Source organism: Gobio gobio (genome assembly GCF_949357685.1).
Source record: "Gobio gobio genome assembly, chromosome: 2".
NCBI classification, from domain to species: Eukaryota; Metazoa; Chordata; class Actinopteri; order Cypriniformes; family Gobionidae; genus Gobio; species Gobio gobio.
The window spans coordinates 11,684,690-11,703,017 of NC_137098.1; the positions used below are offsets into that span (position 1 = coordinate 11,684,690).

Sequence of the window (18,328 nt, forward strand, 5' to 3'; positions counted from 1 at the left end):
TCAATAAACAAACATGTAATATTATTAGTAACTGCACTTATTGTCAAAACAATGCAAAACAATTGTAATTTTATGATTAAATTAACTTAATGATAATTTTCATTTTCCTCCAGTGCCACCAAATCAGGAGCTGGCGCTACAATCTGTAGAACTTAGTGGCACCGGTGCCACTGCTCTCAATTGTTAGTCTGGAGTCCTGCAAAGAAATTATTCAAAAACATACATTTAAAGGGGAAGTGTGTAATTTGATAGTGTTAAAAAGTCTCTCACATTCCATTTATATGACCAAAATGAAGTGATGACAGTAATATTGTTAGATATTATTATAATTTAAAATACCTGTTTTCTATTTGAACATATTATAAAATGTAATTTATTCCTGTGATGCAAAGAGGAATTTTCAGTGTCACATGATCCTTCAGAAATCATTCTAATATGCTGATTTGCAGCTCAGTCATTATTGGTACTCAATTATTCACAGTGGCTCTTATTTTATCAATGTTAAAAACATTATATTTTTGTGGAAAATGTGATGTATTTTTCTCAGAATAGAAAGTTCAAAATAACAGCAGTTTATATAGAGGATTTATTTTATAGCATTATATGACTTTTGATCAATTTAATGTGTCTTTGATTAATCTTACTCACCCCAAATGTTTGAATGGTAGTGTATGATTTCCACAAAAAGGAAATTCTGTTTTAAACATTGATAATAATAAGAAATGTTTCTTGAACAGCAAATCAGAATGCATATTAGAATGATTTCTGAGGAATGATGCTGAAAATTCCGCTTTGCATCACAGGAATAAATTGAAAAAACATTACAAAATGTCAGAGTTTTGACCTATAGCATATGTATTCATCCGTAGTCCATGTAAACACCAATCCACCTTCACAAAGTTGACTCAGTCTTTAGCGGTTAGCCTCTTAATCCTGCTTTGTGAGGCCTCAGCCCAACTCGGCAACATTGACTCAAGCAATGGTGTGAGTTTGGGACGGGACTATCTGTCTCACCAAATGCTGAAGGATAGTGGAGACTGTTTGCAATACCTGTTAGAAAACTACATTTTCCTCATGCGTTTGTTGATGTAGAAACTACACACTTCACATCTACACTATTTTTAGGGGCAAATGTTGACAAGCTTAAATAACCTTTCTTTTGGCTTCTGGTCTAAAGGGAGCCCAATTGCAGGCCCGTATGGTGCACAAATGGCAGGACCACAGATGGCAGGGCCACAAACAGGCGCTTTCCCAGGAGGCTTCCCTGGAGGTCCATCCCAAATGGCAGGCCCTCCTCAGAAGAAACTGGACCCAGACTCTATTCCAAGCCCGGTAATAAAAAAAGAGAAAAACAAGTTTAAAAGTATTTTAATTTGTGCACATTTCAAGGTACACTGACTTGTCTCCTCCAGACGCAAGTGATTGATGATGACCAGGCTAAGAGAGGAGGCCAAGTGTATGCCACAAACATCAGGGGTCAGGTGCCTCCACTGGTCACCACAGATTTCACAGTACAGGATCAAGGTAAGCATCTTTGCGCTTCACTCTAAAATTAGCATAAAAATGGTTTAATATATATATTTTGTTGCAATTTTAAGGGAATGCCAGCCCAAGGTTCATGCGGTGCACGACATATTCCTTCCCTTGCACTGCTGACCTTGCAAAGCAGTGCAAAGTGCCTCTGGCAGCCATCATCAAACCCTTCGCTACCGTGCCCAAAAATGAGGTATGCTGCATTTTATCAGCACTCTGAGTTTTTGCAGTTCTCAAGGTTTTGAGTTTATGCACTAGGTTTATTTTTTGTACATTTATTGTACACATGATGACATGATTTACAAGTGAGGAATGCTACAACATAAGTGACCATTTCTAAGGAATTTGTTTGTATGTTTTACATGTGGTAAAAACCGTGCAACTAATGTTTAGTGCTGGAAAACTATACATATCTTCCCATGTGAACCCCCCCCCCCCCCTTTAGCATACTTGTGAATAAGTGTACATGTATACAATAATATTTAAGTGCAAACTGAATGTGATGGACACTGAATTGCTTACATTTCAGACACTTAATTGCCTACATTTCTGACACTTAATTGCGATGAATTGCAATTAAAAAACAAAACAAAATTACAGTATTATAGTACTTTACACTTTTTGTCTATTGTCTTTCAAATATGGCTAACGTGCACTGCTGAATGTACTGAGAAGCATTTATGGTAAACTAAAATATTAATTAATGAAGTTTCTATTGAAACTTGTATGTCATGTATTTAAATATAGGCCTATTTGTTACACATTTGTAATGAAGTTGCAATTTAGTAAATTCAAAATATATTAACTTTAAATGTAATATTGAATAAAACTACTGTTACATTAAACAAAAGATTATTAAAACATAATTATTTAAAATATGCTTTAAATTAAAATTTCAATATGACATTATTAAAAAGTACACTTTTTTTTTAAAAAGTCTACTTAAGTGTGCTAAGAAAGGGCATGAAAGTGTACTCTCTTTAAGTACACTTAAGTGGCCTTTTATTTTATTAATGCTATATCTTCAAGTAAAGTTTTCTGAAAAATATACTTTTAAGATTTAAAATGCAGTAAAATAGCACATTCAATACAATTAAGCACACTTCTTTTTCACAAGGGTCATTCTGGTCTTAAAAGGATACTAGGGGTTTTCCAAAATTAAAATTAGCTTCAAACCATATTACTTTCCTTCTGTGATACGCAAAAGGAGATGATGATGTTTTTTGTGTGCTCTTTTTCCATACAAGCAAGTGAATGATGACCAGGGGTTGTCAAGCTCCAAAAATGGCCAAAAAATGGCAGTACCATATGATTTATTTATTCCCAGTCTTCTGAAGTCATACCATAATTTTGTGTAATGAACAGATCCAAAATTAAGCTATTAACTTAAAGCATTTCTCTCCACCGAAGGTCTCTAATCTCTTTTGTGTGCATATTCATTCAGTATCATCTTAGATTTTATGTGATTTGAGTTTTGTTTTTTGTCCTGTTTGGATATCAATCACTTTCATTGTACGGAAAAGAGCTGTGTGAATATTCTGCTAAACGTCTCCTTTTGTGTTACATGGAAAAAAGAAAATAATACAGGTTTAGAACAACATGAGGCTGGCTGAGTAAATGAAACTTTGTTTTAAGAATTAACACTGTTGTCCATGGTGTTGTCTTTGGAAAATACTGCCTTTGGAATATGTTCAAAACCTTATTCATGGGTGTCCCCTCAGTTTATTGTTTCAGTAGTTTAATAGTGTCTTGTGATGCCTTCAAGACTTGTTTAACTCTGGAACCTTTCATTGCTGTACCATTATTATGCTTCAGAGCCTTTTTAGGAAATGTTATTATTCTTATAAGAGGCTAATTAGTTTAAGCTCAGTCTCCACAGAACTTGTCAGATAAATAGTTTATTGTACTGTCAAATAAAGGAGGAAATCCATCCACATGTACACATTTGCATTTACTCCACATGTCCATATTGCAGCATCAATGAGGAACGTTTTTTCGTTTGACTGTAAAAGCTGTATAGCACTGAAATGATGATAAAGCTACTCTGCCTTTCATAAAACTCAGATTTAACTGTCACCTTATTAAAATGACACGGCAATGATTAAACATTGTTCAACAATAATTTAGAAGTTGACTGAAAACAGAAAATACAAAATTCTCAGCTTAACCCTTTTTTAATTTTAAGATCGATGTATTTTATATCTTACCTTCGTAAACCTAATTTGAACTGCACAGTAACCACAAATCTACAGATTAGTATGGTTTATTTGTTTGTCTTCTGTTAATGAAGGTAACAATTAAACATTTCCATCTAAAATGTTACATTTACATTTATGCATTTAGCAGACACTTTTATCCAAAGCGACTTACAGCTGAGGAATACAGGATGCAATCCATCACGAAGAGGCGAAGAAACAGTTTTGGACATTACTTAGAGTAGCATAAGCTAGAATAGGAAGGCCATAGAGTATTTTTTTTTTTTTTAAAGATGAGTTAAGTGCTCACGGAAGAGATGAGTTTTCAGCTGTCTTTTGAATGTTGTCAGTGATTCTGCCTTCCGGATGGAGGTGGGAAGATCGTTCCACCAGCAAGGAACGGTGAATGAAAAGGTTCTGGAAAGGGATTTCATGCCTCTCTGTGATGGTCGCTCCTTAGCTGAGCGAAGGCTTCATCGGGTGTAGTGGGTGTAGACTCGTAGGAGCGAGTCAAAGTATGCAGGAGTTGAGCTCGTTGGTAGCCAGTGCAGAGAGATGAAGAGTGGCGTGACATGGGCACTTTTGGGTTCGTTAAAGACAAGACGTGCCGCTGTGTTCTGAATCATTTGAAGCGGTTGGATCGCACACAATGGAAGTCCAGCCAGAAGCGCATTTCAGTAGTCAAGCCTAGAAATGACCAGGGTCTGGACGAGAAGCTGTGTTGCGTGCTCTGTTAGGAATTGTCTGATCTTCCTTAAGTTGTGCAGCGCAAACCTTCATGACCGAGCTGTCTTTGAAATGTGGTCTTTGAAGGACAGCTGGTCAACAAAGGTCTCTCCAAGATTTCTGAATGACCCTGAAGGGGTAAACAAGGATGAACCCAGCTGGATGGTGAAGTCGTGTTGTAGAGTCAGATTGGCAGGGAAGATGAGAAGCTCAGTCTTTGCCAGGTTGAACTGCAGATGATGTTCTTGCATCCACGCCGAGATGTCCGCCAGACAGCTCGAGATTCGTGTAGCTACTGTAGGATCATCTGGTTGAAACGAAAGGTAGAGCTGTGTGTCATGAGCATAGCAGTGGTATGAGAAGCCATGTGCCTGTATGATGGGTCCCAGTGATGTAGTGTAAGTGGAGAAGAGGAGAGGTCCAAGCTTTGGATAAAAGCGTCTGCTGAATGCATAAATGTAAAATTTTAAATGTTATTAAAAAAACAAAACGGTACCATGGGTGCACCGGCGCAATGATATTACACAGTGCCTGAAAATAGTCCCCAGCATGCTCTCTGTGCAAGCAGGTGCGTTGGTTATGTTGACGGAAGTTAGCCTATTTTCAGGCGCTGTACACGATGTAACTATACACATCACAACATGTAAATAGGAAAATGTTGGCGTTATTTTGTCACTTATTGAGCAGTAGGCTAGTTGGAGTCGTTTGCCTCCAGTCTTTGTGCTAAGCTAGGCTAGCGGTGGGTGCGTCAGACAGAGTTATGGCACGCACGGAGATGAGAATGGTATGAATGGACTTATCTAACTCTGGGGGATACAATGAATAAGCTAAAGTCCCAAAAAGTCGGCGTGTTCCTTTTAACATCATAAATGTCTTTACTGTCACTTTTGATTCATTTAATGCATCCTTGCTGAATAAAAGTAGGCCTATTAATAAAAAATAAAATAATGCTGAACTCAAACTTGTGAACTGTAGTGTATGTGTAACTATTTATAGCACACTGTATGGCATATGGCTGGTCTTATTTTTCATTCTCACGGTGATCTGCTTGTGCTCTATAGACTCCTCTGTACATTGTAAATCACGGTGAGACTGGACCAATCCGCTGCAACCGCTGTAAGGCCTACATGTGTCCTTACATGCAGTTTACCGATGGAGGACGACGCTACCAGTGTGGCTTCTGCAGCTGTGTTAATGAAGGTTGGTACTGTACCATTGGAGACTGCTGAGATCTTAATTCTTACACACAGCATGTGCACGCTGTGTTTCCTGACAGCATGTGGTAGGGATTATTTGTCTGTGCAATCATAGCTTAAAAAAAAAGTGTTTCTAAAAATGTCTTTCCACTACCTTAGTTCCAGTGCAGTTTTTCCAGCATCTGGACCATATGGGGAGAAGAATGGATCTGTATGAGAGACCAGAACTGTCTTTGGGCTCATATGAGTTCATTGCCACGTTGGATTACTGCAAGGTAACAATCTTCACAACATCCAGGTTTAAACAATGAGAACGACAACTAGGGCTGGGCAATATGGCCAAAAAATGATCTCTAAAATCTTTTCATATCAGTCGATATTGATAATTATCACGATAAATGTAAAATATTTCTTTCTTTCAAATTTAAAGGCAGATTTTTCCTCCTAAGTAAAATTTGTAGAAATCAGACTGTTAATTGTGGTTTTAAGCTACTTTTTATTGTCAGAATATGATAAACATTTCACGTTTTTAAATTCCTTACACTTTTCCAGTCATTTTTCCTTAACAAAATACATTACTTAATGTATAACAAGCTCATTTTTATATGGTAAAATGTAAATATTCTAACTGAGTTTTATTATAATTAACCATTGGTCTTCCATAGTATCATAGATTTAGATCATGATAACCACAGTTAAAATCATGCATAAAGCTCTTCACTACCTTGGTAAAATATATCTACATGGTTTCTATGGTATTTGTATGAAAAACAGCAGGCCTAGCCTAAGAACATGTAGTATAAATGCACAAATTCTATAGCTCAATCACAAAAAATACTGTAATATTCCATTACTCCTTTTAATACATGTCTACTTTAATACATATCATATCCAGAATATCCCGCATTTCTTTACCATGCTGCAGTTAGTTACAACAGTAAATCCATGGTAAATTATGGAGTTTTGTAGATCGAAAAGCCTTCTGACTGTATTGCTTCTCCTGTTTAAATCAGTTTAAATGTTAGTTTAAATCACAGACATTTGTTTTTTTTCGTTGAATGCAAGTGCTTCTCACTGGATCTCAGTTTAGTGGTTGCATGACTGAGACCGATCCTTTTGGACTTTGACCCGAGCGGATAAATAGTCTGTGTAAAGCGGTTCAAATGAGTAACAATTTGTGCTACCTTTTATCGACAAATTCGTCATCTGTGGATGATAACTCAAGGTTAGTTTCACTTCAGATTTAACGTTCGTCGCCGCTTCCACAAATTTTTCCCTTCTCGTGTTGTTTTCTTTGCCAGTAGAGTGTGTACTTTTGTTGTGCAAGTTAAAAGCTGCTGTGTGATTGGGTGTTATCCATATAGAGTAAAAATGTCCAGAGTTTATCATCATTATCGACATCAATTTTATCGCAATTTGATATGATATTGTTTATCGGCCCAGCCCTAATGACAAGTTGATAGATAAGTCTACAATAGGCACATTCAGATTTTAAATAAAGATCTAAATACAAATGATAATGGTAAGAGAGTGTGTAGATTATTAGAGAATGTGTGTTTTTGGCCAAATTGGGTCAGCGTGCCCCGGAAAGCTGCTGAGAAAGGTTTCTTTCTTGGCTGTCACATCACATATTTAGTAGGGATGCACCGATATGAACATTTTGGCCGATACCGATAACCGATAATTCTTAATATTTGAAAGCCGATAACCGATATATTGGCCGATAAATCTAAATACAAATTTTAATAAACTCTGAGAGCCTGATTACAAAAACAAAAGGCTCACCATTAAAAGCCATGTCCCAAACACTTCAACATAAATCAAACCTATACACTACAGTAGCCTATTTGAACCAGTGTGAGATTCCTTACCTTTTCAAATTAATTTTACACTCCTATGGCCAAATTTTTTTTTTGTTAGTATTAGTTAACCAACAATGAATGAACAATACATCAACAGGATTTATTAATTTTAGTTCATGTTAATCTCAACAGATTCAGACCCAAAGTTGTGTCTTTTAACATTAGGTATGAACTGTGAATGGACTGTTACAAAACACAAACATTTTATTACTAAAATAAACAAAGGTTATTGCTCTCTGTTTGTTCATGATAGTTAATGCATTAATAAAATGAGACCTTATTTGTAAAATGTTACCAAAAATTATATTGTCTAAAAAATAAAAATAATATACCTAAATAATGCAAACAAGTAATTGAACAGCATTACTTAGGCTGCATAATAAAGAATCAGAATGCAAGTGCATGAAATAACCTCCGCACAGACGATAAAGAAATGGTTTTAATCAAACCATATTGTTGATGGAAATGATACGAGAACAATAAAAGTGCTAATTATAAAAAATAATGCTTCTGTGTTTTTGAAAAAAAATATATGTTTAATATTACAGTAATAGTAAACATCTGTAATATTAGTTTAGTCTATTAGGAATAATGTTGCTGTTTGAGAGAGCGCGCTGAAGCTGGAGAGAATGAACGAACAACCATAAACTGAAGCGCTTAGAAGTTTAAGTAACAACTAAACGCATCATATATGAGAACAATCAGATATTTATACAAAATAAATATAATATTACAACTTATATTAGCACAAAATCACGCATAGGTGAAGGGTTATAACTCCTGTGGGTGCTCTTCCCCTGTTTGAGAGCGTGCTGAAACTTAAGATGATCACCGGTACAGTGAAGCACTGCGGGTTATTGACTTAACGAAACACATCCTATATGACTTTAATCAAATGTTTATACTACAAAAACGTAATATTACGACTTAAATATGCTTAAAATGACGCGAATGCACAAGCGAACTTGACTGTGCTGGTCAGAATGCGTTGTTGACGCTTCCCACAACAGCGCGCTGAAAAACAACTAAACCCAGATAATTCACTACGTTTTATAACAGAAATATTCTCATTGCAGTGTTATGTATAGGACAGTCCCAGTTATTAATGCTGTGCATTTCTGTTTGAAATGCGCGCGCCGGTACAATGAAGTGCTTTACTGCATCGTTAATTAACTCAACCAAACGCATCCTATATGGGATTATATACACAAAATAATAAATATAATATTACAACTTACAATGGCACAAAAGGCTGTGAATGCACAAGCAAACTTGACTGTGCTCGTCATGAAGGTGTAACTCCGTGGGCGCGCGCTGAAGCTAAAGACCGGTACAATGAAGTGCTTTACTGCATCGTTTATTAACTCAACCAAACGCATCCTATATGATATTACATACACAGAATAATAATAAATATAATATTACAACTTACAATGGCACAAAAGGCTGTGAATGCACAAGCGAACTTGACTGTGCTCGTCATGAAGGTGTAACTCCGTGGGCGCGCTCTTCCCTCAACAAACAAGCTGAAACACAACGCTCTTTTACAGCCTATTCTATTCTCATTATCATTTTATGTAGATTATAGAAGACTTGTGCTGCACATGTTGCACATAACTATATTTTCCTTTTCGAAGTGATTCCAAACATATTTAGAGCAATTCAAACCCATCATGGTGGACAGCGCGTCCGTCTCAGCTGAAGGAAATAATACATTATCTATCGGCTTGACTATATCGGTCAAATTTTCTTATTGGACCGATAACGATAACATCAAAAATAATAATTTATCGGCCGATAACGATATGTTGCCGATATATCGTGCATCCCTAATATTTAGTTCAGGCGTATGCATTGAAGTCTTGGTAGTAAACATATATGTTTTAAAATGAGTAAAATCATTTATTCTCAGCGTACAACAAAAATGACCCTTTAATTGATAGTACAACTAAATTCTATAGAGTTAAACTGCTCTGCCAGCAGGTCAGCTGAAAGTTAACTTGCTCTTTTGGAAGTGCATAGAACGTGTAATTGCACAATATGAATGATAGTTCTATGCAAAGTCAAAAGTTTACATTCACCTTGCAGTATCTGCAGAATATTAAAAATTATATAATTACAGTAAGCGATTTCTCATTACAAAACAATTGCTGAATTTAAAAAATGACCTTGCTCAGAAATTTACGCTTAATTTAAATAACGGTGTCATTACCTGGACGATGCACGACCTGGATGTTCCTTGTTTGTCCTGAGCACAGGACATTTGAATCCTTTCCAACAGTGACTGTATGATTTTGAGATCCATCTGAAGACAATTTAGGGACTCATACATAGCTATTATAAAAGCTGCAAACATTCACTGATGCTCAAGAGCCAGGGAGTGTAAACGTTTGAAACCTTTGATGCATTGTGCATTACGTTCTCACGGTTCAGGGTGAAAGGCTGTAATCTCAAATGAACATGATTTGAATTCAGTTATCGGACTAAAGAGATCCATGACACATTTTTGGCCTCAGTCCGTGCCTGGGTTCCTCATCTCAGCCTGACACCATAATCTGCTGCCTGGGCTCTTCTGTTTCTCTCAGATGTTTATTAATACTTGAGGATCAGCTCCTGCGATGCTTAATAAAATCATCACAGCTGATCTCTACTGCATATTGGGAGTAAAAACAAGAAGCCTTTACCATGATCCTACTGCTTGTGTTTTGGGACATTGTGATCCATTCATACAAAACATTGCAATGCAAAAGCTTTCTCATGCAATTGATGTGCTTGTACATAATTGAGAACTTTATATGTGTTCTCTGCAATATGATATAGTTCAAATATATCTGTAAAAAACAAGCAAGAATAGTACACTTTGAAGTTCATGAACTAACATAATTCTTTCCGTGATGTTCTTTTCTGTCTTTAAGAATAATAAGCCTCCTAATCCTCCTGCCTACATCTTCATGATCGATGTCTCCTACAACAACATAAAAAGTGGACTTGTCAAACTAATATGCGAGGAACTGAAGACATTGCTTGACCGACTTCCAAAGTAAGTTGAGAGATAATGTTTGCTGTCTATATTTAAAGAAATGGGGGAGAGAAAGATTATAAATCATCCTTGTTCTTCATTCAACTCTAATACTTATGGATTTTGTATTAAGACTGTCAGGTTAAAATCTGTGTTCAGGGAAAATTTATATTTTAAATGGTGTCTGTGTCCTTTTTCACCATTTGTAATAAAAATGTTTGCAGTTTACCTCATATACCTAATATTTTTAATACTCGTTTAATTTAAAAAAAAATATAATTATAAGATACTTTATAAATTGTAAAATATTACATAAACAAATTGAGAAAATCCAAATCCAGGAGATTCATATGAAGGATGAATGTGTGGGGCATTGCGGAATCTAGTGGATCCAAATTGAAATGTCACCAAATTTGCCAAAATTTAGAAAGTAGGGCCGTAAAGTAGCCTGATGTCGTCATATGCAGATTCTAGTCAGAATATGAGTCTGATACTGCTCCATTGGGCTGTGATTATGAGGCGTGTTCACTCAGTTGGATAGACCTACAACCAATCAGAGCAATGGAGCAACGCATAGTTGTCAACAGAACTCAACTGCACGCATGCTGGAAGAAGTAGAAGATGATGATGAGTGTAAACGATCTTTGCCGGTGTTGTAAAGAATTTAAGGATACACGGAGTACTTACCAACACGATCATCATTTTTGAGAGAAATAGTGAAGGTGAATGTGTATACAAACAAGTTCTCTGTGTGATATAGAACGAAATCAACCCAAGCGCTCTTTGGGGACGTTATTGTTGATCATCTGTCTATCATTGTATGAAGCCCGCCCTGACAATTTGATTGGTCCGGACAGCTCTGGTTCGAGCATAGTTGCTCCACAACGGATCAAGTCCAGACCGAACTTCCCGACCTCAAATGTTGTGGGCGGGGCTAAGTTCGGCTGGCATCCAGGCCTAGCTGTACAGTGTACACCTAATCAAATCATATGTCTGTGAATATTACACCACAAAAAGACTGCTATTTAAAAATTAAATCATATTTCATATTAAAACATATTTTGTAAAATAAATATTCATATAAAAAAAAAAATATATATAATATAATTTTTTTTTTTACTTCACCTTTTAAAAAAGTTTTCACTTCAGCAATAATCTGCCAAATATCGTCTTTTTTCAAGATTTATGACACACATGAAAATTAAATTTACAACTTAGACTGGTGCAAAAACGGGTAATAAATGGATTATAACTGTTGCAAAAATATAATGTAGTACCACAAAATCCCCTAAATAAAAATACAAAATATTAAATAAAAAAACATTATTGCACTAAAATATAGTGCATTAATTTCATTGAAATAAATAAAAAAATAATCATTTGACCTCCATGCAAAGGTTACATTTTAGTTTTATGCATTCATTTGATTACCACTGTTTTTGATTAATAAATTTTTATTAAATTATAAATCATAGAATCCAGAAAAATTTAAATGGACCGCACATAATTTCTGAAAAAAAGGCATTATTTTTTTAAAATATTTAGTTATTAAAGTTTTATAAATTCATTTGATTAGACATCATTTTGATTATTACAATTACCATATAACATGTATTATAAAATGAACTGAAAACAGAAAACATGGAATTTGTGAAAAAATTATGCACATTTTATAGGGCCTTACATGTGTCCCACTGTTTGTCATGTCAGCTTCCCGTGAGCTTCTGTCGACTGTGTACTGGCCAACGGGCTTAAATTTGGCAAGGCGAATAGATCATTATGCTAGTATTTTATTGTTTGGACCGTTTAGACTGTAAAGATCCAGGTTTGACTGGAGAGATGTGATTGCTTTCATCCCCCATCCCACACACTGACACTCATCTCCAGGTGTTTGGCTTGGATGATCTGTGGAGTAAAGTTGAAGCTTTGGGTAGAAGCCACCCCTACGTATTCTGTCAGCACCTCTTAGGTTGAACACATGTTCATCTCAGCTACTATCAGCCTGGTATGTGAACGAATCCAGCTGAAAAAGAGCCCAATCCACCGCCAAATATGGTAACTGGAGAACAAGCAAGAAAAAACATAGGGAAGAAACAATTCCAATATCTCATCTTTTGAAAATGTCCGCCTGAAGGAAGTCAGGAGGTTGAATGGCTTTAGTACTGCAACATTTCCAAGTATTTAAATGTTTCGTGGGACACATGGCTCCAATTATACCGTTTATTTGGGTGACGGCCAGCTGAAAGGTGAGCTTTGATTCACCTCTGAGGAACTTGTTTATTTCAGACTTTAACTCCTTACCTCTCCTCCGCTGGTTCCTAAGGGTACGTCCTTGTTTGTTTGGGAGCTGACCTCACTCTGAAAGCAGTCCGGTAGTGCTCTCCAAATAAGCCTGTGGTATTATATCTGATTCCTCTCTTCTGTTCCTTGCTTTGCTTGCTAGATTGCTTACAGTTAATGAAAACCACATTGGACACCCTGAGCTGATGGGGTCCGTTAGGATGCCTGATAAGATTTGTATTGGAGAGTTTGTCTCTAGTTTAATGGCAGACTTATATGGACTGTGAGAGATTCAAACCATTGCCATGTTTTACAATCTTATAAATGTAGTCATAGAAAGCTACAAACCGCAGATGCAGACGTCAATGTGGAATGCTTGTATTTACTGGCCAGCACAGCTCCGAAGCAGCTCTTCTCTATCAGCTACTACACAGTGCTCTGGTATATGTTAGTTGGTGAAATGTGCACATTTCTTTAAACGTATGGAATACTGAACATTTGAAATACTGTCATTTTAAGATCCAGGAATTAGCTCTGTCGCTACAGTCAATGTTTCCCCCTGTATGGACACAATGTTTGGACACTTAAAGGTGCAGAAAGCTATTTTTGAGAAACACTGCTGAAAGTGGATCGGACCGAGCACCACAACACACTTGTAGCCAATCAGCAGAAGGGGGCGTGTCCACTAGGAATGCGCCGATCCGATACTCGGTATCGGTAACTGCTCTGATGCCGGATCGGGTATCGGTCAGACAGGACCGATCCAAATCCGATTCTGTGCGTATAATATTTTGTGTTATTGTTAAGCCCCAGTGCCCCACAAAAGGCACAACAATATTATAAAGCATAATCAACTCTTTTTCATTCACTATATTAAGTGTTTTGAAGCCATGTCATAGTTTAATGTGAGGTACAGATGAATATTTAAGTCATTAAATTCAAGTTCACATAAATGCTTCCCTCCGCTGCTGCTGCCAGTGCTTCTCTATTCAGCTTTAAACAGTCAACACGATGAAACTCTTTCCAAGATGATTCAATGTTCCTGTTATAATGCTGTAGATAACGGTCTATGGTTTCACATAAAATGACTTTATCTGGCTGGACTTTATTGCTGCTGAATCGTGTTACTTTCTACCGGGTGTCTGTTAGATCACAACACTGAACTAGAGATTGTATTGTTCTTCACACGCACGATAACTGAAATTTTAAACTTTTAAAAGAAAAGGCTCAATAAAATATTGCATAGATTGATAGACTACGCATCGATATATCGTCCCTTTGTGTTTTGAACCTTTCAATGCGGACGGAGCGCTGCACGTTGTGACTCCATGTTGCTTCAAGCGCATCATCCTGCACACGGGATGTGCATAAGCGCTTTGTGTGCCGCTCTGTAGGTTATTGGAGCCTTTCGTATTATATCACTTTGCGCTATGAAAAATGATTATTAGCCTTTCTTGTTCTGCCCTATCTATCTATAATATGTTGCTATAATACGCTATGCATTTAAAACAAATGTCTTTTAATTTCTTAGTGTATATAGGCCCTATTTCTATAAATATATTTACTTGTTTTTCATTATGTATTTTACAGCAACGTGTAACATTTGACCAGATTTAGTGTTACACTTATTCACTTTTAGTTGTTCCCCACTAAATGTTTAGATTTTATACAATTATTGTGCACTCACGATTTTTCTAGAGTAACTTTTGCTGCTGAATTATCCACTAATCTAGTTTATCCACCATCTAGTTTATAGTAGTATTTTTGTCATAGATTATAATTTTATATATTCTTTTTAATGTTGTTTTTCTTTATAATGAAGTTGTCTGTATTTAGTAGATTGTGTTTAACACACAAAAGAGTGATTATCAGTTCAACACACTGAGGTATAGAAATTCTACATTGAATTTTTAAATAAAACTGATGGTATCAGATTGGTATCGTTATCGGCCAATACTCACAATTTTTGGTATCAGATCTGATCGGTTCTGAAGAAATGGTATTGCTGCGTCCCTAGTGTCCAGTCCAGGAGAGGGAGTGAGCAAGAGGGAGATTTGAAGAAGGACTGTAGAAAGAGATATTACAAGACTGAGAGACATTAGAAAAAAGGGAAAAGGTCAGAGGAATAACCTTTCAACAAAACACAACATAAAGGCTAGACCTGGTCCTCTCTCATCCTTCACTGCCGGCGCTCCTCCTTTTATGCTTCCGAGCTCCTCCGTGAGAGGATTCGAGACCGGTGTGACACGCAGGTGACGCTCATCTGCAATCACGCCTCGTGCCGCTCTCTCACAGCTCTCGCCCGCCCTGCTTGTCACACGTTGTTTCTGCTAACATTGGTTTTGCTATGTTTCACAGAATCAAGATATGCTGTTGTTATAATGTTAGCTATAGTAAAAAAACAGTTTTGAGTGTCATTATTTTTCTGGAGTTGGTGTGCTGCTTGCGATTTTAACAACCAACTCTCATTTGTGAACACTCTGTTGTGCTATATGTTAATTTTTTATTCTTCCTTGTCATTCGTCATCCTCGCTTAGCTGAATCGAAGCAAAATAATGCTTCACGAAAAACAATGATAGCGAGACATCCACTCTTGCATTGCGTGTTTGTGTATTTTGGGGGCAGAGCAATGAAGGGAGGGGTCTGTTTGTTTGGATTGATTTCAAATATCAATAGCGTTTCTCAAAAATCGCTTACTGCACCTTTCAATTACACTTGAAAATGTATGAGCATCATTGCCACTTGGTTTGATATTTTTTCTAATACATTTACTTAATAAAAAAAAAAAAAGTAGTGTAATGTAGTTTAGTGTAAGTAATTAGCTCTTAATATAAGCTCTTAATATAAGGTTGGATATATAAGTATGTCCAACTTTATCCGCAAACACACTGTACACTCTAGATATATGTTATGTAGCATATCTCATATGCCCACAATATCGCCCAGCTATAATCTGCTAACTGTGACTAAGGCATAAAGACATCATCATTTTCTGTAAAGCCGCTTTGGATGTGTGAATGTGTGTTGTGACACATGATATACAAATAAAATTGACTTACACATGTGGTTACTCTGCTAGGACATCTGTGTGAACCGGAGGAATATATCCTTCAGATATCCACTTAAAATCACCTTGCCACCTGTTCATTAAATGTAATAGCAAAAAAAGGCTTAGAAAAATGAAGTTGTGAGAAATTTGTTTGCAGATGCAAAGAGTTTTGAGTGTGACAAGTGTCCCAAATTTAAAAAAAGTATTTGTGTTATTATTGGTTATCTTTTTGGTGTCTTGATTTTGTTGATACTGGTGATATTGATCGATTTTCTTATGTTCTTTGTCTTCTGAAGAGAGGAGGGAGCCGAAAGTTCAGCCATCAAAGTGGGCTTTGTCACCTACAATAAGATCCTGCACTTCTACAATGTGAAGAGTGCTCTGGCCCAGCCGCAGATGATGGTGGTCTCTGATGTGACTGAGATGTTTGTACCACTTCTTGATGGATTCCTCGTCAACTTCCAGGAGTCTCGGGCTGTCATCAGCAAGTATGCTCATTTTTATCTGTTTTCTATCTGAAAAAACGTCTAGGCTTCTTACATTGAGTCATATACAGTATTCCGTTTTAGCATTAGTCACCATGAACTCAAAATGTATTTTTTATGGAATATTGCAGTATTTATTATAAATTATATTTGCACACCATTTAAAAAAAAATTCACAATCTTTAATAAAATAAACTATAATTTCTCCTCCCCCTCGCAACAACATATCTTCTGTGCAGACCACAACCGCTGACCACAACCATCCAATCAATTGCTTTTATACAACAACTTTCTTATTACAACAATTTTCATAATGCTTACATGTTGGATATATCTGCATATTGGTTATTGGTTTATTTGATACTTAAACATTACATTAATGCATTTGGCAGATGTTTCCAAAGTGACTTTGCATTTAAAGGCACAATATGTAAGATTTTTGGTTTAAAATATCCAAAAAAACGGTAACACTTTATTTTTTCAGTGTCATTGTTACATATGTTACATGCAGTTACTATAGTAATTACATAATTACATGCAGCTAACCCTAAACAGAACCAAACCCTAATCCTAACCCTATAGTAAGTACATATAGTTACTTAATATTACGCAGTACTTCAATTTATAATTACAGTGTAACAGAGACACCTTAAAATAAAGTGTAACCCAATGCTATGTTTTCTTGTGTACTTACATTATCCCAAATGTTTCCAAGAATGTTTAAATCCAGAAAAATAAGCAATTTTATCCAGAAGACGGACCGTGTCCGTGCGTCGCCTATCAATGACGTCGTTACCCCCCCATTTCGATTTTATTTTGTAGAAACCATGGAAACACCAAAGACACTTTTAATATATTATGTGTTTTATTAGACAGGTGAGCAACTGCTTGGATACATTCATCGACAGAAAATGAATCATTGTTATACAGCTCAACACAGTTAGTCTTTTTGTTTAAATCTCGTTTTCATGATTTACCGCGAGTACCATGTTTTACCATGCCTAGTATCGATCTAGCTTTACTGCAGTGAGCAACAAGTGTCTCATAGCAGCCGACGAGCGAACGCACATCTAAAATAACTTTCAACACACTCAAATAATGTATCTAATATGATAAAACAGTGCAGCGTTACCCCACATATGCATGACCGGAAAAGGTGAAAGCAGTCGTCTGCGGCATAATAAAAGCTCTGCGAAATCCAGGCGTCATCAAGCTGCGCCTTTGTTTTGAATAAGCGACATCTAGCGGCAAAAAATTACATATTGTGGCTTTAAGGTATACATGTATGTGTACATGCATATTTTTCGTTTCTTGGAATCTTATGTTGCAAAAGAATTAATTAAAGATGAAGTGATTTGGATACATCACTAACAAAGCCACACATGGATCCATTTGTGAGCGTTGCCATAGAAATGTATGAATAATGATTAATTTCTCAGAGAAAGTCAACAGCTCAGACTAGAACTACAGCAATTACTTCCTAAGCATTACTTCCTAACCTTATACTGTACTCTTCCATAATTCAAGCATTCTGTTCCTGCCTATATCAAAATTGTGCGTTATATTAAAGAATGGCTCGACTTTGAAGCAAAAATTGCCTATTTGTGTTGTTAATGTAGTTTTGTGTATTATTTTCTTTTAGCCTTTTAGATCAGATCCCCGACATGTTTGCTGACACCAACGAGAGCGAGACTGTTTTTGCACCAGTGATGCAAGCTGGTGTGGAGGCCCTAAAGGTAAAAATCTAAATCTAAGAGGATGAACTATTTACCAAACAGCTTCTGTTACATCAGTCCATCTGTTCATTCCCTTTCTAGACATACTTGCATACTTACTGTTTTTATTTTTACATTGTTTAACAAAAGTGCACTTTAATACTGCATGTAAGCACACTCTATTTGATAAACACAGTTGTTTCTCGGGTCGTCACATAAATTCTTAGACCCGAGACAATGTTCCCACTCGTCATCACTGGCGACAGCG

At 36.4% G+C, this 18,328-nt stretch overlaps 1 protein-coding gene across 1 annotated transcript in view; it reads left to right on the forward strand.

Moving 5' to 3' along the window:
- Positions 1-18,328, forward strand: part of sec24d (SEC24 homolog D, COPII coat complex component) — a 34,086-nt gene that overhangs the window by 6,676 nt on the left and 9,082 nt on the right. Inside the window, exons 6-13 of the mRNA XM_079810619.1 lie at positions 1,178-1,332; positions 1,413-1,524; positions 1,599-1,726; positions 5,516-5,654; positions 5,810-5,925; positions 10,428-10,552; positions 16,157-16,348; positions 17,988-18,081. Of these exons, the coding sequence (XP_079666745.1) occupies positions 1,178-1,332; positions 1,413-1,524; positions 1,599-1,726; positions 5,516-5,654; positions 5,810-5,925; positions 10,428-10,552; positions 16,157-16,348; positions 17,988-18,081 (1,061 nt within the window). The remainder of the gene's footprint in view (positions 1-1,177; positions 1,333-1,412; positions 1,525-1,598; positions 1,727-5,515; positions 5,655-5,809; positions 5,926-10,427; positions 10,553-16,156; positions 16,349-17,987; positions 18,082-18,328) is intronic.